Source organism: Passer montanus, unplaced genomic scaffold (genome assembly GCF_014805655.1).
Source record: "Passer montanus isolate IOZ18808 unplaced genomic scaffold, ASM1480565v1 scaffold7, whole genome shotgun sequence".
NCBI classification, from domain to species: domain Eukaryota; kingdom Metazoa; phylum Chordata; class Aves; order Passeriformes; family Passeridae; genus Passer; species Passer montanus.
The window spans coordinates 11,784,447-11,810,381 of record NW_024372147.1 but is presented as its reverse complement, the minus strand read 5'-3'; the positions used below and the strand labels follow the sequence as shown (position 1 = coordinate 11,810,381).

The window sequence follows — 25,935 nt, the reverse complement described above, 5'->3', positions numbered from 1 at the left end:
TAGCAGAAAGGAAGTCTGGGAATTTTCCCATGACTTCTTTCTGCAGTTATGACTATTCCTGCCTTTATTCATAGGTTCAAATGGTAGTTGACAGGAAAATAATCTTGCTTTCCAAATTATCTCTTCAGTGTGTATGTGGGCACAGATTTGTTTTTTTGCCTAGCCTGTGGTTATGCTTACCTTTGAAGTTTATGTGTGATTAAACATTTTCAAAATAATGAAAAGTGATGTTAAAGCAGCATATTTATTCATCTATACCATATTTATTAATCTATAACTTCCCTAAGATAGTGCACAGTGGGTCTCCCTGTCATTAGTGTAAAGTGCTAATTGTACTTATTTGTTATCCTTGAGTGTCCTGCTAACCAAGATGATACAGCAAGAGGTACAAAAATCTGCGTTTAAAATATTTTATAGATGCAGTATTTGCAATTTGCAAGTATTAATGAGTCTATTTTTATTAAACAATAATGAATTTACAACTTTTCTGTAAATGATCAGCAAACATGTACATTAGAAATACAGTTAATAATGAAAATCCTTGCTTTGTATTTTGCCCTTATGTGACTTATAAGTGAATTAGTTGATTACTTAAAACAGTGTTTAAACTATTTAACATTCCTGTCTCTGTTCTGTCACCAGTGGTAAACAATTGAAAATACATGAATGTGTGCTGAAAACCAGCAGAGGATTATTTAGATGATCACACTGAACTCTGTTGATACTGTGAATCTTAAGAAATGAGATAATTACTGATCATTATTTCTAATTATTATTATTACTAATTATTACTAATTATTATTATTATTACTGGTAATGGGTAATATAGGACTTCTGAAAGCAAGTTAGAATTGATACAGTTTTTTCAAAACTAGTCATTAATGAGAATGGTCAATTAACTGTTCTCTGCAAAGTCTGAAATACTGGCAATTTGCAGAAGAAAAAGTATAAAGTCAGGTGACATACAGCAGTTCTGTTTTTTGATTGCTTCGCTAGTGTGTAAAATATATGTAATTTCTTAAAATTTTAAATGTAGTGAAATGAGGAAAAAAATTTTTAAAGACTTTTATATTTTTTTTCTAAGTTTTCCCCCCATCTTTCTCTTTTTAAAAGTAAATTTTCAGTCTGTTACGGTAGTTCTCAGGATGTTGTTGCTTTAAGAAAAATGTTTTAACTGGCACGTTACCAGTATAGGCAGAAACTGAATACGAGTTGTTTGCTGGACATGAATGCATTATTTAAAGTTACAACAAGGGAGAATATGAATTGTTTAGTGGTATTAATGCATTTATTCTTAGAACGAACGTGCCTTTCTAAAAGGATATTTTAGCAGTTCAGAGCTTTCTGTAGTAAGAAATAGTCTTCATATTTTTTCGTGGACTGCAAATGGCTTGGTGAAGACCAGAGGGTGTTGCAGGAATTGAAATTTTAGAACCTTAGGTAATATTTGGAATGGTCAATGAATAAGCATGACTTAGGAAAGTAAATGGTTATCCTTCTCAGTTTTGTTGGCCAGAGTGGACAAAAGTTCCCAGTAGATGTCAAAGAAAACTAGGTTGTGTTTCTAAACAATCATATATAGTGAAGGAATTGAACTTATATGCTAAAGAAACTTAATTTGCCTTTATTCATATTTAGAACTTTTATTCTTCATCCTACTATTGGCATGGTGAGTTAGCCTACAAGGCCTACAAGTACAAAGGAAAGTTACTCACATTAACCAGTGTTTGAAATTTGGGATGTGTTCAGGTGGAAGATAAATCTCTGTTACCTTTCTTATGAAAGGTTGAACCATATAATCTTCTTAGGTTCCTTACCTGTAAGACTAGACTTGAAATTGTACCTCATAGTATATTTATAGAAACAACATATAATGTAAACAAAAGAATAATTAATTAGATTACATAATTTTATAATAATTGCATTGTATAAATATATAATATCTTTTGGATAATAAGATATTTAATAATACGGAGATAAATGTACGTATAGTACATTTATAGTACATTTGCTTTCTAGGATAGATATTTAAGGGGTTTTTTTTGGAATAAGAAATAGTGGTCAGGAGTATAGTGACAAAATTAAAAAGGTGTTCACTTCGGCAGTTTGATTTGCCAATTGACTTTTGTTTACGGCTTTGATGTATCTTTTTTGACAGCAGCGTATGTTTGTCTAGTCACATAACTTATATATGTTAGTTGTTTAATTGTCTGCTACTTAAGAAAGTTAAAGAAATACTGGTATTGTCATGGTATCTATTCTTTTTTCCTTTTCAAAGAGTTCTTGTAGTTCTCTAGTATGCATATAAAATATATGTAGGGGCAAGACAAAAGTTACGGAAAGTAACTTAGTGTTCTCTTTTATATTATCTTAAACTTGCTAAATGTTGGTGAAAGAGGCTTATAAAACAGGAATAATGAAGAAAACTTGATGTTAAGATGAACACAATTCCCTTTTACTTAGGGTACGTTGTAGGTACTATTTCATTTTTTTTGTTCCATTTTACCTCAGTCCTGAGCCTTTCTGTGTTTTAAACAAAAAGAAAAGGATATTATTAAAACATCGTGTTGAAAAAATGCAGTATTGTTGTTTAGACGCTGAGAGAACATACTGCCTTGTTTCCAAGGTGATATTATGCTGTGTGTGCTGCTAATCATACCTGAAGAAGCATAGAAAGGAATCAGAGGACTATGTAGATAAACGCTAAAATATGTGAATTGAGAAATTCACATATAATTGAAATTAGTTAGTGCAATCTAATTGACACATCATAAAACTGTAGGTAATGTAAAGAATTTGTGTTTTAGCAGGACCAAGAGGTTTAATGCTGGAATGAAATTTAGACTGTCATATGAACTACCTGAGCCTTTCAAAGTATGTTTAACTGGATCTGCACTGCTGTTTATTTGAGCTGTTGGTGGTTCACAGTTCTCTCTGGCTCCAGCAGGTGTTAATGACTTATTAGCATTACCTGCAGGAAGCTGTACTATTTGTAAAAAAAAAAAAAAAAAAAAAAAAAAATTTTAGGGGGAAAAAAAAAAAAAAAAAAAAAAGTTTAGAGGGCAGCAAGAATTTATTTTAACTAATGATTAAAATATTTATAAATGTAAATCTGTTTAACCAAGATAATATCTGTAGGCTATATCAGAGCATACTGGTTGGTCTGTAGTTTATGTAACTATATTTTGTCATCAAACAGTCTGTATAGACTGAAAATAATATTCTTTCCTAACTGCTTCTATATTGTTCCTTTTTAAAATCAGCCTTTTAAAGTCAGGGTGGAGAAGATTGGTTTTCTTATTTATAAATTAAATATTATTTTTTATTCATTTCAAGAAAAAATGATGAACAAATTGAATGGAATTACTGTTTTCTTATAGTAATTAATTTAAAGTGAGATCATGCAGGTAAATCTATCTTACAGTAACATGAAGTCAGCAACATTTATTTTTCAACTCTTGGAAGAAACCCCTAACATTTACATCTTTTCTTCTTTTTGGATCTCTTTTATATTGGGGATTTTTTTGACAAGTCTTTGTAAAACAAAAATTTGGGGTGTCTTCAAATTATATAATGACAAAACAAATATTTGAGTTTCAGTAAGGGATGTTACTCATATTCGTACTGGAACGCAAGCCCTGATTTTATATCCATTTTTAGCTGTTCATCAGCAGAGGGCAATATAACTTCATACATTTGCTTGAAAGGTTTAATTTGTTGATTTTTTTATTTCTAATTTTAACTAAGGGAGCACCTACTTCTAAATACTGAGAAAATATGTGAACTCATGATGAAAAAGCAATGAGCTGTAGTATTAGTATTCCTTATGCACTTTCAGAAGCCTATATAAACTTCCTGGTAGTTGTACTCTCTGGGATGTGTTCCCTGAGTTCATAAGTAGGCAGAAAATGTCCTGACTTTACGGAACTAGCAAAATGTGTTTTTACTTTTCCACTGGATTAGCTGATACACCCTCAGAATTAGCTCACGTGCCATTTCAGTGGTTTGTTGTTTGTTTTCTTTTTTGTTTGTGGACTTCTGTTTGTTTGTTCTCGGACATATGTTTTTGGTTTTTTTTTCCCTTAGGGCGGTCTCATGCAAAGCTTGGGATGCTTTTTACATCTATTCCAGTTTTGTTATAGGATTAAATGTCTTTTGAAGGGAGAACTTGTAGTACTTGATAGAATCTCAGTACATGTATTGTAAATTAGGTGTAGTGAGAAGCTGTGCTGTAATAATTAAAAACTAGATTTAGGCCTTCATTTCAACTCATTCATTCCACATGTTAGAAGAAGAGTCTTGTTTTATGGCTGGCGTGGTAGAATGAGCCTTTACACTCCTTAGGAAGCATGTGTACAATAACCTTGTAGTGTACACCGTGTTAATACGTATATATTGTGATAGTTCTTTGATTTTTATATTGCCATTTAAATTTCCATTTAGTTCTTCTTTCAGGACATGTCAGGAATCCTGAAATGGATATACATGTGTGGCAATTTTTTTTTTTTTTTGAGAATCTGCTTTCCTATTTCTAATGCTCTTGAGGCATATTCAGAAAGACTTCAGACATATGGTTTCTTGTTTTTCATCTTCTCCTTTGGGCATCAAACATTCAGCGAGTCTACTTTACTGTCATAGCATACATACAGTTCCTGCTAACAGCCTGGGACAGGCAGCATTTACCAGTGTTAAAACATGAGGCTAGGATTAAAATATTTTGTTGTTCAGCTTGGCTCGCTGAATGACCTTAGGTAGTAGCATCCCTCTCTTTACTTTTCTTTGAAATACATTGGATAATGCTGGCCTACCTCTATTACTAAAATTGTTTTGAAGATTAATTTGCTGCTTGTTAAGCTGTAATATTTAAATTGCAAATAACAATAGAACTCCTTTAGGTATTGCATGTAGATAAAAATGGCAAAACAGGTCATAAAGAATATATGTATTTGGTATAATACAGCTTTTGCACTCAGGTTTTTTTTGCACAGGTATTTGTGCTTGTGTTCCAGTTTGAGAACTGCCCCTAATTGTAGGATTTGATTGAATCAGTCTTTTACACTATCACACTGATGCAAAATGAAAATAAATTCAAATCAACTTCAGCTGGTATTGAAGTCTTAGGTTGCGATACATAAATGCTAGTAATAATTATTATGGCTTTAAAAATTTATTTAGAAAAAAACTGCAGGATTTTCATCCATACATACAGTGCTGACTATATGGTTATATCTTGTAACATACACATTAATATAAGAAAGCATTGTTAGATGGTTGAAAAGGACACATATTTATGAAAATGTAACTGGCGACTTGTAAGTTAGATAAATAGTTTGAAAGTCACTGTTCTAAAGCATCTTAGGCTTTTCCTTTATTCTAAAAAGATTAATTTAAAAAAAAATCATTAGTTGCAGGGAATGTAAAGATAGTTTCACAGAAATCTCCTGTTGGTGATTTTGTTATCTATTCTAACTGGGTAAAGTGGGAAAGAAGAAGAAGCTAGCACAATAAATTGGATGACGTTCAGAGCTAAACCATTGCCAATCTCAGTGATCTATCCAAGCATGTGTATATTAAAATTTCCTGTGTCTTGGTAGAGAATAATGTCTTGAAATGTAATAAATAGATAAGTTATCATACTATCATAGCTTTAGACACTTGGCATTGTGCCATGCTCTAAGGCAAAGGACAATGCCCTAAAAATTCTGACGTTTAAAACATCCTTGTTGTTAAAATGTTAATAACCAAATGTGTATGACACCACTTTTTATAATTATGTTATAAGTGATACTGAACAAATTAGAAAAGAGCTTTGAGGACTGTAGAACAAGTTGAGATGTAACTAATTATATTAAGAACATATTAAAATATAAAGTACCCAGATACTTATTTAATATGGTGATTGGTGGCTAATGAATTTTGTGTAGATGATCTTCGGTAATAATGTACTTGGTAAACATTCAAAACATACTGACTTAGTTGCCCCTGTCTCAGCAGCAGACATTTAATAGTATTGGAAAATATTGTTTGTGAAGGAAATTGGTAAACTAGTTAGGAGCATATGTGTCTGTAGCATTTTTCTCTGATTTTCTCTTAGAACCTACTTTTAAACTCAAGTAATGATGTGATAAGCTTGTTGTCAGAGATATATTTTGATCTGGTATGTATCTGATCGCATAAGAACTTATTTTAGGTCATTCTACCTAAACTAGTCATGTCTAAATTAATAAAATGTTTGTTGTTGGTTTTTTTTTTGGCTTCATGTCTCAAACTTTATTTAGCTATTTGTATAATCAAACACCCCTCCAAATGTGGGTTTTTTGTGGTGGTCTTTTTTTTTTTTTTTAGTAAGTTTTGTGGCTTTGGCTATAACTGGAGGTATATATTAAGTATCACTTCTTGTATTCTGTGTGTTCATGGAATGGTATAGATTATTATGATAAAATCATTCATGCCCAAAATGTGCAATTTTTGTGTTTAGAACTATAGGGTAAAAAAGCAAATAGCAGGGATTCTGTTGGTTGTTGGTTTTCTTTTTTTTTTTTTTTTTTTTTTTTTTCATCTGGGTGTCTTCCTCTTCTCTCCGTATAGATTATTATGATAAAATCATTCATGCCCAAAATGTGCAATTTTTGTGTTTAGAACTATAGGGTAAAAAAGCAAATAGCAGGGATTCTGTTGGTTGTTTGTTTTTTTTTTTTTTTTTTTTTTCTTCATCTGGGTGTCTTCCTCTTGTCTCCTTTGTCTCCTTTCTCCATACCCTATTTTTTTGGTTGACTTTCTTGAGAACAGTATTGTTTTAGATTTTTTTTTCTTACATAAAAAATGGGGGAATTTCTTTTCTTACAGAAGTAATGGGGGAATTCAAAATTAGCTTGTTCTCCATCAGTTTTCTCATCTCAAAACTGCTGAATCAATATTAATTGCCTTAATTATGTAACTCAAAAGGTTGTACATTTGTCCATTGGGAATAGAGCTTATTTAGGTGACAAGAGTTGTGCCACCCACCTCTTATGAAGTGGTTTGCAATTTGAACCTCACACTTGATCAGCTATGCTTTTGGATACTGAAATCAGAAGATAAAATCAGTGTACTTTCCCTTCACCTGTTCAGGTGCAGAATGTACATTTTGAGAAACATGGTTTCCTAGAAGTGTTAAGGTGCTTGACTACCTCATTTTGGTTACCATCCTAAACGATACATCCCTTCTTCCCTTGAAACAAGCTGGGGTAAGAAATAATCTTAAAGAAAATTCACATTTAGTTCTCACATGATTGACAGTCTTGATTCATCTTGTGCTTGGTTTGCATTTCTTTGCACATACTCATTTGCACATCTGTGCTCCTTTTGTACTTTATTGAATATATGTGCAAGCTGAGACATGCTACATGTATGACTTATTTGTAGATTTTGGTATTCTAATGATTCTGTATTAAATAATTTCTTGAAGGCAGGTGAAACATCAATTGAATTCTGTATATGTTGCTGAGGAAAAAGGGAAGATTTTTGAAAAGAAGCCTGTACAAAACAGGTGAGGGAAGTACCTTTCCCTATTTTCTGCTTGGAGAAGAAGAGGTGCTTGGACCTGAAGTATCAGTTCTCCTACTGCACCTTGGTCTTGGGGGTCCTCTGCCAAAAAGCTACATTTTCTGCATTGCATGCTTTTGGATACCGATTCTATTCTACTGTCTTAATGCTGTTTTCAGGTCTGATACAGAGTAATTTGGTATATGGATTTTTGACATTAACTTGAATAGAATGAAAGGCTGACCTGTAGCTATGTGTTTGTATTGTACACATTCCCAGAAGGGGGCATTATGAGGGGAATACAGTCTATTTCCAGTTTCCTACCAGTCGGCAGCATGAAGGTGCTGTGATATGAATAAGGATGTTTAATCCAGAATGCCTCCTAAAAATGAAATAAAATCTTATGCCTCACATAAGGAAAAGAATTAAGTCCTGTGCAAAGTCCATTTTTGTTGAGTTGGAAATATGGTATTCCCAAAGTCAGGAAGAGACAATAGGTTAATAGATTTTATTTTTTTTTAAGTGAGATTTCACATTTGATTTTGCATTAGGGCTTCTGTTTTCTATACCATATCTTTGGCATAGCAGTTTTCATATTGGACTTCCATTAGATTTTTTTTTAATGGGATTTATATGTGGACTTTATATTCTTAAAACACTGTTGTTTAATGAGTTTGTCTGTTACCAGAAGTACAAATAGAGGAAGTTGCAGCACAAAAGTGAATATGAATTTATGTTTTTTTAATAAAAAAACCATTTCTAATTGTAGGACGATTAAAAAAAGGTTTATAATTGAACTTTTATCTTGACATAATTTTAACTGTGTTTTGACTATTAATTTGGTAGTATTTTAGATTTAAGCTTAAAAAAGGATAGGTTGTATCATGTTTGCCATATTTTCTCAGTTTAATGATGTCCATGTTTTGTGACAGCTGATAATTCATTTCCAAATCAAATTCTCTTCTCTGCCTGAATCTATTAGAGCATGTTAAGAAAATGCTATTTGGTGCATGTTCTCTGAGGCTATAGTCAGATGTCTCTTTTTTTCCTGCAGTTTTGCTGTCTTAATGGGAGTAATCTCAGCACTGCTGGGTTCCTTGGCATTTTTTAATAAAATCATTGCTCTTATAGAAGCAGATACTTGGCAGAAAATAGACAGCCTTTTATTTTGCTATGATAATACATAAGAGAGATGAGGCCAACTAGTAAATTTGTTTGAAACAAAGGGAGTGTTTTTTTAAGGAAGTGTTGGAAGAAAAATGTGAACAAAGTTTCATATTCATGAAACCAGGCTTTGTTATAAGTCTTGATAACTTTTTTCAATATTATTTTAAATAATTTGTTCTTGTGGAAAGAGAATTCAAATGTTGGGAAAAAATCACTGCAGTGACCTTTAGCCCATTGCTGTTTTTAAGATTAATCAAAAGGAGATATGCTAGTATCCTGTATTTCTTTTTTTTTTTTTAAATTAGGAACTTCATTATGTATCAGACAAGCTTAACTTCAAATATATATTTACATACCTAGTCAATAATTGTTGAAAAAGTTCACTAAGTAGAAACTACTTGTATCATTTTATTGCTGTCTTGCTGAAGGTAAGATACATTAAAAAATGAAAATACTCTTTTAAGAATGTAAGATCTTCCACATACAACCATATTTTAAGGAACAGTTTTAAACTTTTTCCAGCAATACAAATCAAAATGTTGATCACTCTCCAGAAACTGTTTAGGGAATATGGTAGTTCCTTAAGAGCTTATCCCAAGCTGCAGCAAAATGGTGTTGATGATTTGCTATTCATCTTTGAATTTCATGTGCTTGGTGCTGTGTGCCAGCACACTGTCTTTACTTTTTAATTCTAGGTGTTTAGGTAAAATTCATATGGGAAATCTGCAATAGAGGGAAACCATGTTAGAGTTCAGTCAGTTCTGTGTGATTTGTGTCTTTACCATATGTGTTCTATTTTGCAGTTTCCTAGACTAAACGGGGTTAGGTATTTTATTTAGGAATGATTTTGAGACAGAGATAGCACCTTTTATGTGATTTTATAATATGTAACTGTGCTACCAAATCTCAGACATCTTCCAAAGACTCTGTGAACTCTCATTTTATTCTCTGCAATGTAGACTATAATTAGCTTGTATACATGTAATTTTTAGCCTCTGTATGTTAAAAAAGAAGAAAGTTCCTGATGGGAGCTTTTAATGGCTTAAGTTATGGAAACCATTATTTCAGTTAAAAAACAATCCATTCTCTAAACGTGTCCAGTATATTTTTTTTGGTAAAAGCTCTCAAGAGGGGTTGAGAGGAGAAGTAGGTCATTCAAACTGCTTTGCCTCTAAACTCATCAAATGCACTTTGTCTCTTTTCTAAGACACCTGATGCCTATGGCACAGCTAATTCCAAGTTTATTCATAAATTTCTGACACCTATATAAGAAGAGCAGAAATACTGAATAAAAGCATTATTCAACATTTCTTTGGCATAGCCCTTTAATTAGTTAATTACAGTGTAGTTGTTTTAATTATGTCCCTTGGGCAGCTCTGCTAGCCTTTATTGACAGTGACATCTTGGTTTACATGACCTTTTTGATTTCCGGACATAATTTTCATCTTTGCTTTAAGTTCAGGTGGGTCTTACACTGGTTATAGGATGTTGGAAATAAGATTACTTCCATTGTTTTTTTATGGAATGTGTGCCTGTTACAGCTTTCTTCTGGGTTTTGCTGGGGATGTCTGAGCTTGTAAGCATGAGCTTCTGTGTTTTGAACAAGGTGTCCTTGTGTGGGACTGTAGCCTGGCAAGACCAGCATGGAGAAATGAGCTCATTGCCTGTACCTTAGTGGTGAGTGACCATACCCAGGAACAGGTCAAACAGTGATATTTGGCACAGAATTTCCACATGTTTATCTTCGTGGCTGTAGGATACCTAGCTTTCAGCCAGGCTGAGAATTGTGTGACTACGCAGTGTGTGCTGAAGTGCCCATGCAGTTTGGCATCCTGTGTGTAAAAGTGTTCTGGGACTGGGATGTTGTGTGCAGTAGGAAGGTGATACTCAGATTGGTGAATGGCACTGTATCCAGAGCCTTCTTTACTGCATGAAGTTCCCTGAGGCATTACATGGTTTTTCCTCTTTGGAACATAACTTTAGCAGCAGTAGAAAAAAGATAAAAGAAAAAAAAAAAGGGAGTAACTATAAAGCAATAGATGGAAAAGGTAGGGGAATAGGAGATAATGAGAAAAATGGTGGGATAATTGTGGGAAAGGAGGTTGGGATTTTTATTTTATTCTGTATCTTTCTGTGACAGAAGCATTTATGTGCATGGGTAACTTCAATTTTAATAAATGCTTACTAAACTTTTTGCGCTCTGTTTAAATAGCATTGTTAGTGGCTTAGGCTGGAATTCTGCATACTTTTCATTGTCCATTTTGCTTTGTGCACTGTATAGACTACAAGCTTGTTGAAGCTCATTACACTGCTGTGTTTGAAAGTCTTGTTCTTTTGTTTTCTCCATGACTGCTCCTTGATCATAAAGAAGCACATTATGTCTCTGTGAATAAGTGAAAACATTTTTACTCTATTCTGGCACTCTGTTCTTTTCTTTACTTGCTATGCTTATTCTTATTTTGTCATTCATGCTGTGAAGAGATGAGTGAGACCTTTATACAAATGATTATTGGCCATCAAGCAATAAGTTAAGTTCTATTTGCAATTTGGCAAATCAGCCATTATCATAGCTGCTAAAGCTTAGTATGTATTTTAGATTAAAATAATTTTTTGAACTGCTTTGTTTGTGTTTCTTAAAAAAAAAGAAATCAGTTTCTTAAATTTCAGTAGACACCCAGTTAAAACTGGGAAGATTTCTTTAACTTAAAACAATGTAACTTAAAACAATGAGAAAATACTGCCTTTTTGTCAGTAGCATTTAATAAATTAATCCTAAGTAACAGAAACAGCTATTTAATATAACAATGAAGAAGACCAGATCATACCTACTTTTATAGGGTTGAGTATTTTAATCCTAAGTGTCAATTTGTAATAAGCACCTTTGTTTAGTCCAACTTTACTTATATAAATTTTTTTTTTGTGGAAAACATTATTCACTGAATCATGAAACAACCAGTAAAACTATTGCCTGCATGTTCTTGTGTGAATTTGCACAGTAGGGAAAAAGGGACATTATTTGCTGATTTCTTAATAGAAATTTCTGAAAAATGGTAATTTTTGAAGAAGACTCACAAAGATGAGCATGTTGACAAGTTCTAGTGGTGCTGCTGGTAATGAAAATGCATTTTGAGGAATTAATGATACAGCATCCAAGAAAGGAGATGTTTACTAGAAGACAAACAAAATGAAAAGCAATGCTAAAAAGGTGAGAGAAGTGGAAAGTAGGTGTCTTTCCTAAGGTACATTTCTTAGCCATCACTGGGATGTAATATGCTTTTGTTTTACATTTAACAGAATTAACTTACACAGTAGATGCAACCAGTGAGAGGTTCTAAATAATAAAATTATAATAGAATGTAAAGTATGTTTTTATTGAAGGTGCTTTTTTTTACTGAAAAGGTGACTTAAACTATCAGACCAAAAGTAACAATTATTAAATGTCAATAAAAATATTAGCAGAGAAGGGAAATTAAGGATTCAATCATATTTGACTGAGGGGATTAAATGCAGTCTAATTGGAGTTCATTTGAACTAGTAGATTCCTTGAATTCATTTTTGTTTCATTTAATTGCTATTATAAGGGTTTAAATTGTATGTGAAATGGTTCACTAAGACTTCAGAAGACACTTAGTATTGAAAGAATTTTCGTACTTCACTTTGAAACCCAGGTCCCGTGTTTGACTTCACAAATTCTAGGAAAGATGGGAGCAATCCATTTTACTTTTCTTTGAAAGCAAAAGTGCTGTGGATCATTCAGCTTTGTTTGTAACAACTTTTAGGTATGAAAAAGCAGCAGTATCTGACCATTTATTTATTCAGTCTTCTTTTTGTTAGTTGTTTGAGAAATACATGTGATCAGAAAAAGCACGCTGCTAGGCAGAATGTGTTCTCCTTAACAGTGTAAAATATGTTGCATAAAGGAAAAGGAAAATTAAGCTCACTGATTTTTTAATGTTTATAATATTTATAATATTTTTCTGTTGCAGTAAATTGCTAATAGTATTAAGTGTTAGAGTTAAATGTTGATTTTTATGTAAATAACTTGTATGAAATTATAACAGGAGTAAATTCACGATGCATTTTTAAAGAAGTTTTATTGTTATCATTGGAGTGCTAAAGAGAAATATTCTTGAGGGCATGTAGGATAAGGAAAATCATCCCACCTGATATTGTTAGAAATTTCTTGGTGCTATTTTTAACATTATCAGTGTGTCATTCTTAGGTGCCTTAGGGAAACTAGTGTTTACTTTTCATAAAGCTCTGATATGATAATCCACAGTCATCTTTCTACTATCTAGTGGATTTACTGTGCAAAGAAAATGCAATCTCTTTTATTATGGGAAAATATATTTATTTGTTGATGGGTGGTGAGGTCTTCTTTTGGCCAATGACAGCAGACAGCTTTTGTGAATTAGGCTTATGTATACTTCTAGAAACTCCAGAACATACCTGCCTGCATATTTAGGTGTATAAATACTTCTAAAAATTAATCTTCTGGAAGATTTTTTTGCTTCAGATTGTGCATTAGATTTAAGTCACTTCCTGTATTTTAACACATTCCAATTGCTAAAAATACTTACACATGAGGAAAAAATATGTTTGGAAACAAAGATACTAAATCTCTCCTTTAAAAAGACACGGAAATATATGTTAATTAGATAAGCTTTTCTAGTGCCATACTTGTGACAGAAGTGCATGAATGAATATACTGAGTTCTGTACAGGGACAGTATAATCTTTTAGGGTGCAGTTTAGACTATTTAGGTACAAACATTTTTAATTTGGTTACATGAATAAGATAAGTAAAGCCTGTAAGGATATCTCTCAAGGTTTTTTTAAAAAATAGGGGCAGGGCTTTTCATGATCTGTGGACCACAAATTTGACAGTATTTGTATTGCAAAATTTCTTACACTCATCCTATGTAATCTTCCATCAAAAAGAAAGTTTGGCACATGTTCTTCTTCAACATATGGGTTATTAGCATATAACAAGTATTTTGCTTTCAGTTCTTTACTGATTCTCCCTTGTTGCTTTTGTGTATTGTTTGTGAGCATAAATTCTTCCTGTGCATGTCTGAGTTGCTCCACTTCTGAGAGGCAGTGATATTACAGCCTTGGAGATTTTCTAGGAATACATTTGTCATCTTCACCATTCTCTTCTGCATTTTGGTGTTCCATTCTAATGTTTTATCCACACAGACTCAGACGCTTCCAGAAAGTTTCAAATTTTTTATGCTAGAGCTGCATAATCTTCTTGTGGAAACCTGGTGTGACCTGAGGGTCAAACTGTCTGGTTGACAAGAGGAGTGATAAGGTGGCTCTGGTGTGGCCCTGGCATCCAGCAAAAGTCAAACCACCAGAACAACACATTTCTGTTTGAATAATTGCAATTAGAAATGAAAAAAAAATTCCCATGGTACACTAAAATTAGGATGCCTTGAATTCATTCAGTTGGGTGAAATACTGTTTGATGTGAATTCAAGAGGTCCTTATCAGTCACCTGTGATTACATCTGTAATCATCTTGGTACAGATGCTTTTAAAAAAGACTATGTACACAAATGGTTAAATTTCTTCAACAATCACTGCTAAGATATTTGAAAAGAATCATTTTAGCAAACATAACACAGTTCAGCTGCTGTAAGATGTTACGCTTTCATTGAGGTGCTTTACTGTAGGATTTGCTACTTAGTTTGCATGTTAAAATTTTTTTGTGATTTTGTCTGGAAATAGGTATTTTCATGAAGAACCTATCATACTGATGAAAACAAACCAAACATACCTTTACATAGCGTTTCACAGGCAAGTGCTTGTAAAATGTCAGCCTAAGATTTTCAGGCAGTTCATATTTTGACATGATTGCATAACAGCATGGTGTTGAGTACTTTTTGTTGTTTAGAGAAATCTAAAATTGAACAGTTAACAGCCTAGTAGGCCATTCTTACACTCATCAAGAAACTCAGTGTGAAAGAACAGGAAAAGTTACAAAATTAAGTATTTAAAAAAAATTAGTCTGTCAAAACTAGGGTTTTAGTTCAACTTCAGTTCACCCTTGTTACGTAAATAAGTAATCTTTAAGTTTATGAACAGAAGAATTTTTTTTCCACAGACTGTGCTCCATTGGAAAGGTTCATTTATTTCATATTCCTTTATCAGAGTATATAATGTGTAGACATGCTGTTCACTATTAAAACCAGCTACCAGAAAAAAAAATTCCTTCTAGACATTTTTTGTAATACTTTCACTGTTGCATCAGTAAACTTGATAAAAATTACTTTAAAATTACAGTACTCCTGTGGATTAGTTTGTGTTACTATCTGTATTTTACAGCTGTGGGACATTAAATTAAAAATGTATAAAGGCTGAAATATTTGTAGACTTAAAGTATCCAATTGAAGATGTCAGTGAATTGAGTTTTAAATTTTATTATTTTCTTGTAGCACTTTGAGCCACAGTTAGCTGACTTAAACTGTGAATATAGTAGCTTGTCACTTTTGCAACTTCCTTTTGTAATATTTTATTGGCTACTGCTCATGAAAAATTGGATTTTGTGGTTTGCATGCAAGCACACAGAAACTCTGTGACTGAATAAAGAAAAGAATTGATTTCTTCTGATAGGTGTGCTCTTTTCTTAAAAGTGGTATTTCCCATTTGCCTAGAATATTCTTCACTGTGCTGTCTTTACATTTGGAAGTGTCTGCAAAGATGTGCAAAACTAATGGTTACAAAATTCTTGTTCTGTCTCATGTTGTATCTGTCCTGAGGATTTAGTAAAAAATACATTGATTTTTTTTGTTGAGGAAAAAATGTGTTGATAATACAATATTCCAATGGTTACAGACTGGTCTGTCACTGGTCTCTGTGCGTGCTGTACAGCATCCTGCCTTGCTCACACATCTGTTTCATCAGTCACCTCTCCATTGTAACTTCCAGGTCCTGGTTTCAGAGGTAATTTCTTCTTATTCCCCCACCCAGTTTGTTTTGCTGATACAGGCCTTCTCTCTGCCTTTATCTGAATCTTTTCCAGCTGGTTTCTCCTCCTTCTGGCTTTTGTAGCAGTGTTGTGCAGCCACGTGCTTCTCTGCCTGCTGTGCCTTTCCATTCTCTCCCACTCTGTGTTCAGTCCAGATAGCTTTGCCCACTTTGGCTGTGCTCTTGTTTTTAGCCATGTCTGAGAGTGCGCAGCCATTTCATTTAGTTCAAATTTCAAGGAATAGTTCTATGCAACATGTGGCATTGCCAACAAGTATTGGCAATATGTTGGCATATGTTTGTTACAAAACCCATTAAACAATAGTTACATTGAAAGGGTGAATGATATAGAAAAATAATCAGTAGAACTAGTGGAAATTAATTTTTTGTAGATTTTGTTTCCTTCTGAGTATTTTAAAAAGAATGGAAATTCTAATCAGGATCTTTAAGTTGGATTCCACCAGAATCTTGTAGCTATGTCATTTTCTCTGAAGTTTTTGCTGTAGTTTCTTAGAGGTCTTGTTATATTAGATTTTTTTTTCCCCTTTTGTGGAAGTTCTTAAAATTCTTGTGGGTCATTAACTTCCTAAAGTTTTGTTTTTTTTTAATTGGGGGGCCCCTCCCCCCATTTCCCCATTTAAAAATCCCTCCTTTTGGAACTGTGCTAAGACCTTTTCAAGCAGACTTAAGGTGTTGCTCCCTTTGGAGCCAGTTACTGTCAGGAGCCATGTACCTTGTAGGAGCTGGTTTTGAGCAGTCTGTGTGCGTTCGCAGTGCACAACTTGGTGGGACTAGCTAGGCTTTAGGGGACACTTTCTCTCATCTAGTAGGCTGAGGAATGAAATGCTAGATTTGAAACTCCAGTCCTCTAGTGATTTTTTGCTTTGTCTACAAAATAAGTGTAGTTGGGGCTTTAGGCCCAAAAAAAAAAAAAAAAAAAGAAAGTGGTTGATTTCTTTACCTTTGCTGTGATTCCCTTTGGAAAACATAGCTTTAAAATATCTGTTGAGTTATTTTCATATAGAGATAGACTTCACTGACATGTTATTAGAAGCAGAATCCAGGAAAACTGAAAACTCAGTAACAAACTGGATATCCAAAAATGGCCTGTTCTGCCTGTATGTAGTACTCGGTGCTGACAGCAAAAGTAGATACAAAGTAATTGTATTTCATACTCGTTCTCATGACAGAAAAGCTCAGTGCAATAGTGTGTAAGAGGAGAAGGGGATTTAAAAAAAATTTAAGCAGAATTGTTTTTATTTGTGTTCATGTCATTGTAGATTTTGCTCACTGACTTTGTTACAGCCATTCTCCAACCTTAACATATGCATATTTCATGATGTGTTCAAGCAGTCTGACTAGGATTAATTGTTGAGATATGACAGACAAGGTAACACTGAATTTCAAGCTGTCATCACAGATTTCTCATCTTGAATTCTCTATGATTTATGCACCTGTTTTGCTCAGGTGAGGTTATGTTCTCTGGTGCCACTGCTGCCTTCTTAGCTGTGGTGTGGCCTGGCTTTGGTCACCACCCCACCCAGTACCTGCCTCTTTCCTGTTACACTGGGGTTCTTCGTAGGATTTACAGGCTGCTCTATTCAATATGACTTGCTTCACATACAACATTCTTCTACAGCCTCACCTGCTGTTTTCCCCAGTGCCTTTTTGCAGTACTGCTGTCTGTGCACAACAGTGTAGTAGTAGTTCCACTTCTTAACATTCCATCCAGAAGAGAAGGCTGAGCGTTAAATATGGAAGTGACAATCACATAAATGCATATTGAGACATGGGAGGCATACTTACGATTTATAATGTAAGACAAATACATATCTTAAAACACAAGTCAAGGAAACATCAAAGATTTTTTAAAGAAAGAGTGTCTTTTAATAAAGCCACTTCTTCATGTTATAAAATATGAATGAGTTGTTTGCCTTTAGTTTATCAAGTTACTTACGAATAACAGACAATGGCTGATCTTATTAAGAAATTACTTAAAGGCACCTGAGAGGGAAAAACTTATATTTGGTTGCCTGTATTTGTATTTAAAAATTGTATTTGTTTTATGTTGAAAGTATTTTTTTATTTATTGTTTTCTCCCATTCCAGAGCTCTGCAAACAGTGGTATTTTAGCAAGTCATTTCACTTTCTCTGTGTCTATTAAGTTTTTATCTGAATTCTGTTAAAAATTGAGGATATGCCTGTGGGGTCTAGATGGTGAAATCAGAAGGATCACATATATTAGATGCTGTGAATGTGAGATGGTGCTGTAGTAGATACACAAGGTATCATTAAGGAGTAGCATCAGAGGCAGGACAATTTTGAATGGTCACTACTGTACTCAGCCTAAAAAATGCTTTTTATAGCTCTGATTTAAAAAAAAATAGCAAACACCTTAGTATTTATTTAAATTTAATATTAGAGAGAGAATGGGTCCCAGTGTGGGAGGTACCAGAAGAATGTGATTTTCTACATAAATTAAAAATTGCCTTCAAATTGTACGACAAGGTAATTTATTTAGGCAGTATAATATCTTAATATATAGCAAGTCCCTTTTTCTCAAAGCAGCCCTACTGATCAACTTAAAATTACATTGATGGAATCACCCTGTGACTTCAGTAGTCACTAAGAAAACAGTGGCTTTACCTAAAAAGTCCATAAATACATTTGTTAGCAAAAAAAATAAAGGTGCAAGCATGTAATATTTATTAAAATACATGTAGGATTATCTGAAATTCCTGACTTTATTAAAAACTGCTTGCCTCATGAATGTATCTGACATTTTTAGTATAAGTTATGGTACAACTGGAAACAGAGCATTGTCACAGCAAATGAAAAGATAGTGATCAGCTAGCGAAGATTGATGAGTTAAAATTATTTCATTTACAGTACAGATATGTAAGTTCTGTCTCATGTGGTAAAGTATCACATATTTGAAGTCAGGAAAAAAAAACCCCTAGTAAGTTAATGTGTTAAATAGACAGATAGATAAATTAGTAGTAAATTATTAGTTTTGTATTTCAGTTTCAGACACGTCTGTGAATTTTAAACCAAGGAACATAAGCACAGATACAAATATGTGATGTGATGTGCTCTTCAAAAAAGTATAAAAAGCAGAAGTTCCTAATGTCATGGAACTTTCACTGGTACAACTACAGTGTAAGGCATTGTAAAACTACTATGCTTTAAAAGTGAGTTTATGATACTTTCTCGTGAAGTGTGCATAGAACTTGTTAGATTTGGTTAAATTTTCCTTTTGCTTGTGAACATCTTAAAAAGCAGCATTCTTCAGTATTGTTTTCCTCCTGCTGCAAATAAGTATGAGTTAAATACATTACATTCATGGTATTAATTATATGGCAGATTTGATTTTGAGAATCGCAAGAAAGATGAGTTAAAAAAAACCACTCTTGCAGCATATTTGGTTAGTGAATGCGATATTCAGTGCAAGAATGTGCAAGAGATAATGGTGGTTCCCCCATGCTGCTTAACAAGATTCTTGTCCTACATTTTAAAAAAGAAAACTAAAACAAAAGCTGAAAACTCTTCATGTCTGAGCAGGTAGATAAAGGGTTTTTCTGGGCTGTTTTGCAAAGGAGATTTTGAAATAGACAGAACTAGCTGTGAGTAGACAGCTAGTGAAATTAAAGTTGCAATGTGGTTTTTTCACTAGGAGGTTTCAGGAAAATATGGTAGGACTTACATCGTGAAATGTGGCATCAGCACTTCACTACAACATTTTAAAATACTCCAGTTGTGTGATTTTCCTGCTTGCGATTAAACTGCTACCCTTTGTATTCTGATACATGCTGTACCTTTTGCTGGGAATTGTTTTACTAGTGATAAACTTAACAGTATATAAAAATTATTTGGCCATGTGAGCTTTCTCTGGGAACAAGCAAAGTTTAACAATTTTTAAGCACCAGGTAATTGTATAGGTATGTTATAAAATGTCTGACACTTTCATTCTGACTTGTGTTTTATCCACTGGAGTTTTGTATTTATATGTATTAAGCCACACATCTGAATCAAAAAGATTTATGCTATAACATGAATATAGTCAATAAAGTGGTATATTGTAGTCACACTAAATACAATTTCTGTGCATAAAGAGAAGTCTTTTTCTGCAGTGTAAATAGGTTCCAAGGTTTAAAATTGACCCAGTAAGTTAATGGTATTAGCAAACAAAGCCTGCTGTAATTTGAGATAAAGACTGTAAGTAATCCTTTTCCCCCTAGCTTTTCTCTTGCAGTGTTTCATTATAGATGCCTTATACCTGTGTCATGAGTAAGCCCCTGTGCTGTTCTCCTATATAAAATCAACTCTTAATTACTCCACTGTGTGATAGGACTCATTACAAGATATGAGAACTGGCTGGATAAAAGAGGATTTCTTCAGTCTGTGTCGGGACTTATACCCACTGGAGACAAATTTATACTCTATGGCTATGTTTGCTTTTAGAAAATTGGACAATCGTAATCGTGATTGTAAACACAGGAGCTCAGCTGGGGTTTGCTTCTGAAAATCATTTCTAGGTCAAATGCTGAGCTCAGGCAGCTATTAAATATTTTGTTGCTAAATAGTGAGTTTTAAAAAGTTTGCAATTACATTTCCTGTAGCTAAGAAAAGAAGAACCTTTTTTTACCTTTATAATAACATTTTAGAAAACACGAGAGACACTGTATTTTTTAATCTGTTTGAATTATGACTCCACTGTTTTCCTAGTATGATCCCCACTCACAGCAAGGTGACCTTACACTTAGCACTTTGTACAGTTCAGCACTTCTTGCAGAAATGTGGGATAAAATGTTTCTCCTTCCAAGAGCAGAATCACAGAAAGGAGAGGATTAGAAATTTGTTTTCATGTTTGCATTGTGGACCTTGAACTCCATGTGGTATATTTTTGTTTGTAAGTCTCCAGATATTGTTCTCTTCCCTCTTACAGATGTAGGCTGTTTAAATGCAGAGACTGTTTCAGAGTAGAGCAGGTCTGTAAGGAAAGGGATTGAGACTTTAGCAGTACTTTATTGAGATATCGGTTGTTCTGCTTTTTTGCGACATGACCGCAATTTGTATCTGATGGTGCAGTCCCCTTCCCTACTAGGTGGGCGTGCTCAAAGCTGTTCTCTTCTTCTCTTACAATGATCTATGAAAGGCTGGGAGATAAAGTGAAGACATGCCTCTGTACCTTGACTTCAAACTCATGTGTCATGCCAAGAGGAGGATGATGCATGCTTCGTGGGTCTAAGCTGCTTAAAACATGCCAGAGAATCTGATTCTGTTGGGGGGAGCTGCATTATGAAGGCATTGTATCATGGCCACAGTGAAGATGATGAGTAACCATGCACCCATGCCTTTGGGTTTCTTGTCCTTACTCCATCAGCACTCTCTATGCTGCTCTATTCTTTTTTGAATTTGAAGGTTGTAGAAGTCCTTTGTGGCAATCCAGATAACTTCAGTGTCTTTCCTGGGTGTCAAAACTCTATGGAACATTCTTCTCAGGTTCAGAGTTAGTATTTAGTTTGTTCTCTTGAAAGTTGAAAGAGTTACTTGCAGTACAGAATACTCATGTTAAAACTTTTGAAAACTGTTCTCTTCTGTCAGTGTCTTTATAGTAAACATTATATTGAATTGTTTCTTTCAATATATTGCCATGGTATATAGGGAGAAAGTTTCTTTTTTGATTTTTTTTTTCATTCAGAGCTTCTGATATTAATGCTTTTCATTACTACAGAATTTTGTCTTTTGTTTATGGGTATTGTTATCACATTAACCAGACATACAATGTGTGACTTTGTTTGGAATTTTCATCTACATCCATAAACCCATTGCCTGTATAGAAATTAGACTTGTATTAATTAATCTTACAAAAAGCATTAGTTTTCTTTGAGGAGTGTGTTTACATTCTTTGTAGTTCAGTACTACAAAGTATCATAGAAGTCATAAGATCAGCACTACAGAATAAAACCTTATCTAGAGTTTTGGGTTTCGTTTGAGTTTTTCTGGTTACCAGGGTAGGATACTTGTTTAAATTCAGATCTATTTCTACATACCACCAAATGGTATCCAACCAATTTTCAATATGGTAGCACAGTGTAAGAGTCAAGCAGTAGGGCGAGTTATAGTTCCAGTGGATAATAAAGTGGTTTACTTTATATTGTCTGTGAATTTGATGTCACTGTCAGACATTCTTTAAATGGCTGCTGGGCAATCTTACTTTTGCCTTATTTACATGTCAACATTCTAAAATACAGCTGTAACCTTTCAAATGTTTTTAAGTATTCCTAAACAATGCTCTTTCAATTACAAAAATATGTGTTGAAGAAAAATAGTAAAGCAACTGCAATTTCAATTTATTATCTGAAATAAAATTCAGTGCCATATGGCACTAATTAATGACTGAAATGTTAATATTCATACAGAATGCATGACATAGAGGTTTTGGTTTTACTGTTTTCTTGTATATAAATGGCATAGATATGGTAGGTTTTTTCCTTTTTCTATCCCCCTTGTTTCCCCCACTGTGTTTATGTGGCTTTTATTGCATAAGGAATGTGTTTAAATATTTGAGGAAAGACAGTCAAGCAAGACCTTTAAAACTGAGTCCTGACAGAGTTATGTGTTAGTATTTTGGTATTGTCTTTTTTCAAGGACAGGATTATTTCCCATGAAGTAGTGAGCAACATTCTTCCTCTCCCCATCCCAAAATAAGACCAAAATCTAGTCTGTTTCTGCGCATCAGCTAATGTAATGAAACACTATGGTGTTGCTCTCTTTGTGTTGTCTTTTCAAAACATGAAAATGTTTTTGACAGTGTTGTTCCCACTTGTAAACTTGTAAAAATACGATCTTGGGGATCCAAATCTTGGTTGATTTATGTGTCTGTATGAACACAGTCCAAGCTCAGACACAGCACTCCTTTTTTGTGGGTTTTTTTTTTTTTTTTCTCCCAAAAAGGAAAATCAAAGAATTAAGTTTTTTTTTTTTTTTCACTCAAAAGGAGCATCAAGGCATTCAGCACCTTCCAGATTGCTGAGACTTTAGCAGGGTCAAACTCTAATTGCATTTTAATGTTCTTTCTCTAGCAGTCTCTTTTACATCACTGTTGGATGTTAGAGCATTGTGATCTGAAAATCAGGTAGACATCTTTAAATTTACACAAGCTACTTTATAAGCTACTAAAACTAAAGTACTTTGAAAGTAGTTTAAACTAGTTTTTGAAGCTGAACTCCATCTTGGAAGATGTTTACATTAATATCATGGACTTGCTCACACACTTACTTGAAAACAGTAGTACAAAAGTATTTTAAGTTAAAATTATAAATTGTGAAGAATTTTGAGAAGTGTTTTGATTTATACCTAGAAGGTCTAATCTTTTTTGCCTCTAGTGAGTGAACATTACAGTCGCTAAATTTCTGCCAAATCCCATAGACCTGAGTAACACTAGGAATAGTTGATGTTTCAGCATTAGTGGTATCCTTAAGCTGGTAGACTGCTGGAGTCAATCCTGAGGATGATTTAGCTTTAAAGGATGTAATATATAGGTGACACAGGAGAGTTTCTTAAGAGTTTGGAAAGATGTAGCATCAAAAGCTGCAGAAAAGATGTATTAAGTTATCTCTAACCACTTCTGAATTTCTTTTACTCTGAACATTCCTCTACCCAAAACTATACTATCATAGAAACTACTCTCAATCTTTCTTTTCTTTCCTTAGTTTTACAAACTTTTTAAAAAATACTATCCTGTCTGTCTCCCTCCTCAATTATCTCAATTTTTTAAGTGTAGCAGTTGATATAATCTGATGATATAATACTGTCTCCACATTCTTAAAACATATCAGTTATTAATATTAAGGTAACAGATTATATCCAGAAATAATTCCTGTTTCATCCCACTTTTCCCTATTAGAAGGAAGCCTGGGAGACTTCACCAGGCTGAAACTTTTTTTTTTCCTTGAAAAAAATCTTGTTTTTCACGCTTAGTTAGACCAGTGTGGCAAGGAACCAGAGACTCTCAGTTTTGGAGGTTTCTATCAGTGAATAGCTCTCCAAAAGAAACTGTTTTAACAGGAAGAAAAGCAGCATAAAGGGTGCACTATTTATTATTCGGCAGCTGGCCTCCAGCTACAGGCAAAAGAAAGGGAAATGATCACTTGAAGCCATTTCTGATTTCCTCTGAATCTTTCAAGCAAAGAGTAGAATCTGGGCCAGTGCATTAGTACTTTATATTTATCTGCCAAAAATGTCATGATTATATCATTAGTTTCCCAAACTACTAGTTTATTGTTATAATATGCAAAGAATATACTTTCTGCATCTTACTGGTCAGAATGTCAAATGATCTTGCATGAGCTTTATTCTAAGGATACAGGAATTTATGGGAGATGTAAGTAAATTATGATAGAGACTAATTAACTACTAATGAAGATAAAGTAGTCTTCCTTATAGGCAAAATATGCCTAAATACACATTTACAGAAAATAACTCTGCTGCAAGAGTTTTAAACTTTTTATTTGCTGCAAATAAAATGTCAAAAATTAGGATATACCAGGTATTATTTTATATTTATCATCATACCTTGTTGCAGGTCCAGTGCCATCACATGGTATCTGAAGGCATTGTGGGTTTTGTTGTGGCCACTGGACCATTGTTACCAAAAGTAACATTCTCTTAGCTTTTCCGCTTTCCCTTTTGAATTCTGCTGTGCATTTAGATGATCTCCTTCCTACAGTTGGGTCATAAGGGGAGAGGGTGGGTTTGAGGCATTATGTTAAGAACTACTTTTTTCTGGCTGCCCTAAGTAAGAGGTACTCTGCCAGCTTCTCATACTGTTGGAGTGAATGGGCTCTTAGCATGAGAGCTGGTTTTGGAGATTAGGAGTGTCTGCAGCAGACTCCCTACCACAGTTGCCATAATAGCTTCAACTGTTAAGAGTTTAGTAGTGAAGACAGCGTTGAGTCTTTGGCATTGGCTGACAAGGTTATTTTTAACTGCCACAATTTCCCTGAAGAAAAGCAAGGATAACTGAACAGAATTTTCTAGGACAAAGGAACAAACTTCCTTAGTTTTCAAACTTCACAAATTGCGAGTTTCTCAGGAATCACAAAGGTCCTTTGTGATGGGGAATTTTGGCTATTTCAATGCTGTATTTGCTACCAATTTGTCCTGTTGTGTTCAAAGAATGGTATTGTCATCAGCATGCTTTTCTTCTTAAGTGAAGATAATATTCTAAACTGGGTAAAACTAGTTGTACTTTTGACCCAGAAAGAAAATTTAAAATATAAGGGAAATACTTTTGGGTATAAACAAAACATAGTATCTACGTGCTATTGAAAGCTTCAGCTCAAAGTAATGCTTCTTACTACAGCAGTTGATTTATCATGACAATACATAATTGAATGTTTGACATTTTCTGACATCTTCTAAATGCACTGATTTTTACCAGGTGTACACACCTGATATTAAATGTGTTGAATTTGTTAAAGAGAATTCAGGGCTTAGCAGAAATTATTCTCTAGTTACCTCTATTGCTGCTACTGGTTGAATAATGAAAATTTTCACCTTTCTCCTGAATTCCTAGCATCTTGCATTAACAACAGTGTTATTACAGAAAATATGTGAGTGGACTATTTCACCTGAAGCTGATGAAGTCTCTCTTGGAGAAACTCTTTCCTGTTTGGATAGAAGATGACAGTAAATACTAATATGAAAATGAGAGAGTAGTAGAACTCAGTAGTAGATAGTAAGAATTACGTGCACAATGAAATATTGTGGTTTGCTTGGTCTGAAAAAGGGAAAACTGAAACATGATATTACAAGCCTTTAATGAGGTTTTCTTGAAGGCAGTGTTATTTCTTTGTTCTCTGTGTCCAAGCCAAATAAAATACAAAAGAGGTTATACATCAGTTGCATGAAAAATTATTATAATACCTTTTGGGAAAACATTTTCTTACTGAAAGGCTATTGGATCATGAAATAGAATATCTGTTATTAGATGTTTTTAAGAGAAACCATAATAGTACGAAGAACAGCTCTACAGCTCTATGAAATACTTTTTGATGCAAAATAAACAGAATCTGAAGTTCCCCAGCTGCAATATATTTATTTACTGTTCCAGTGTGTCGTCCTTTCTGGGTGACAGCTGTATTCAAGCAAATGCAAGTAACAACCAACACATTCTATATGTGATCTGGTAGAGAGTAATTAGAGCTGGATTTATTTTTCCTTCAGGAATTTCTTGCCAAGAGATTAAAAACTATGTAACTGCAAAGTCT

At 33.8% G+C, this 25,935-nt stretch overlaps 1 protein-coding gene across 9 annotated transcripts in view; it reads left to right on the top strand.

The window, feature by feature from the left end:
• KDM4C (lysine demethylase 4C) overlaps nucleotides 1-25,935 on the top strand; it is a 235,837-nt gene that overhangs the window by 64,843 nt on the left and 145,059 nt on the right. The window contains exon 9 of one of the 9 annotated variants that reach the window (XM_039729780.1): nucleotides 7,448-7,598. The exons of 6 other annotated variants lie outside the window; for them this stretch is intronic. In XM_039729780.1, coding sequence (XP_039585714.1) covers nucleotides 7,448-7,486 — 39 coding nt within the window. In that variant the 3' untranslated portion in view covers nucleotides 7,487-7,598. Of the gene's footprint in view, nucleotides 1-642; nucleotides 746-7,110; nucleotides 7,207-7,447; nucleotides 7,599-25,935 lie in introns of those variants that run through there. 2 more of the 9 variants (XM_039729779.1, XM_039729781.1) reach the window with 2 other exon arrangements.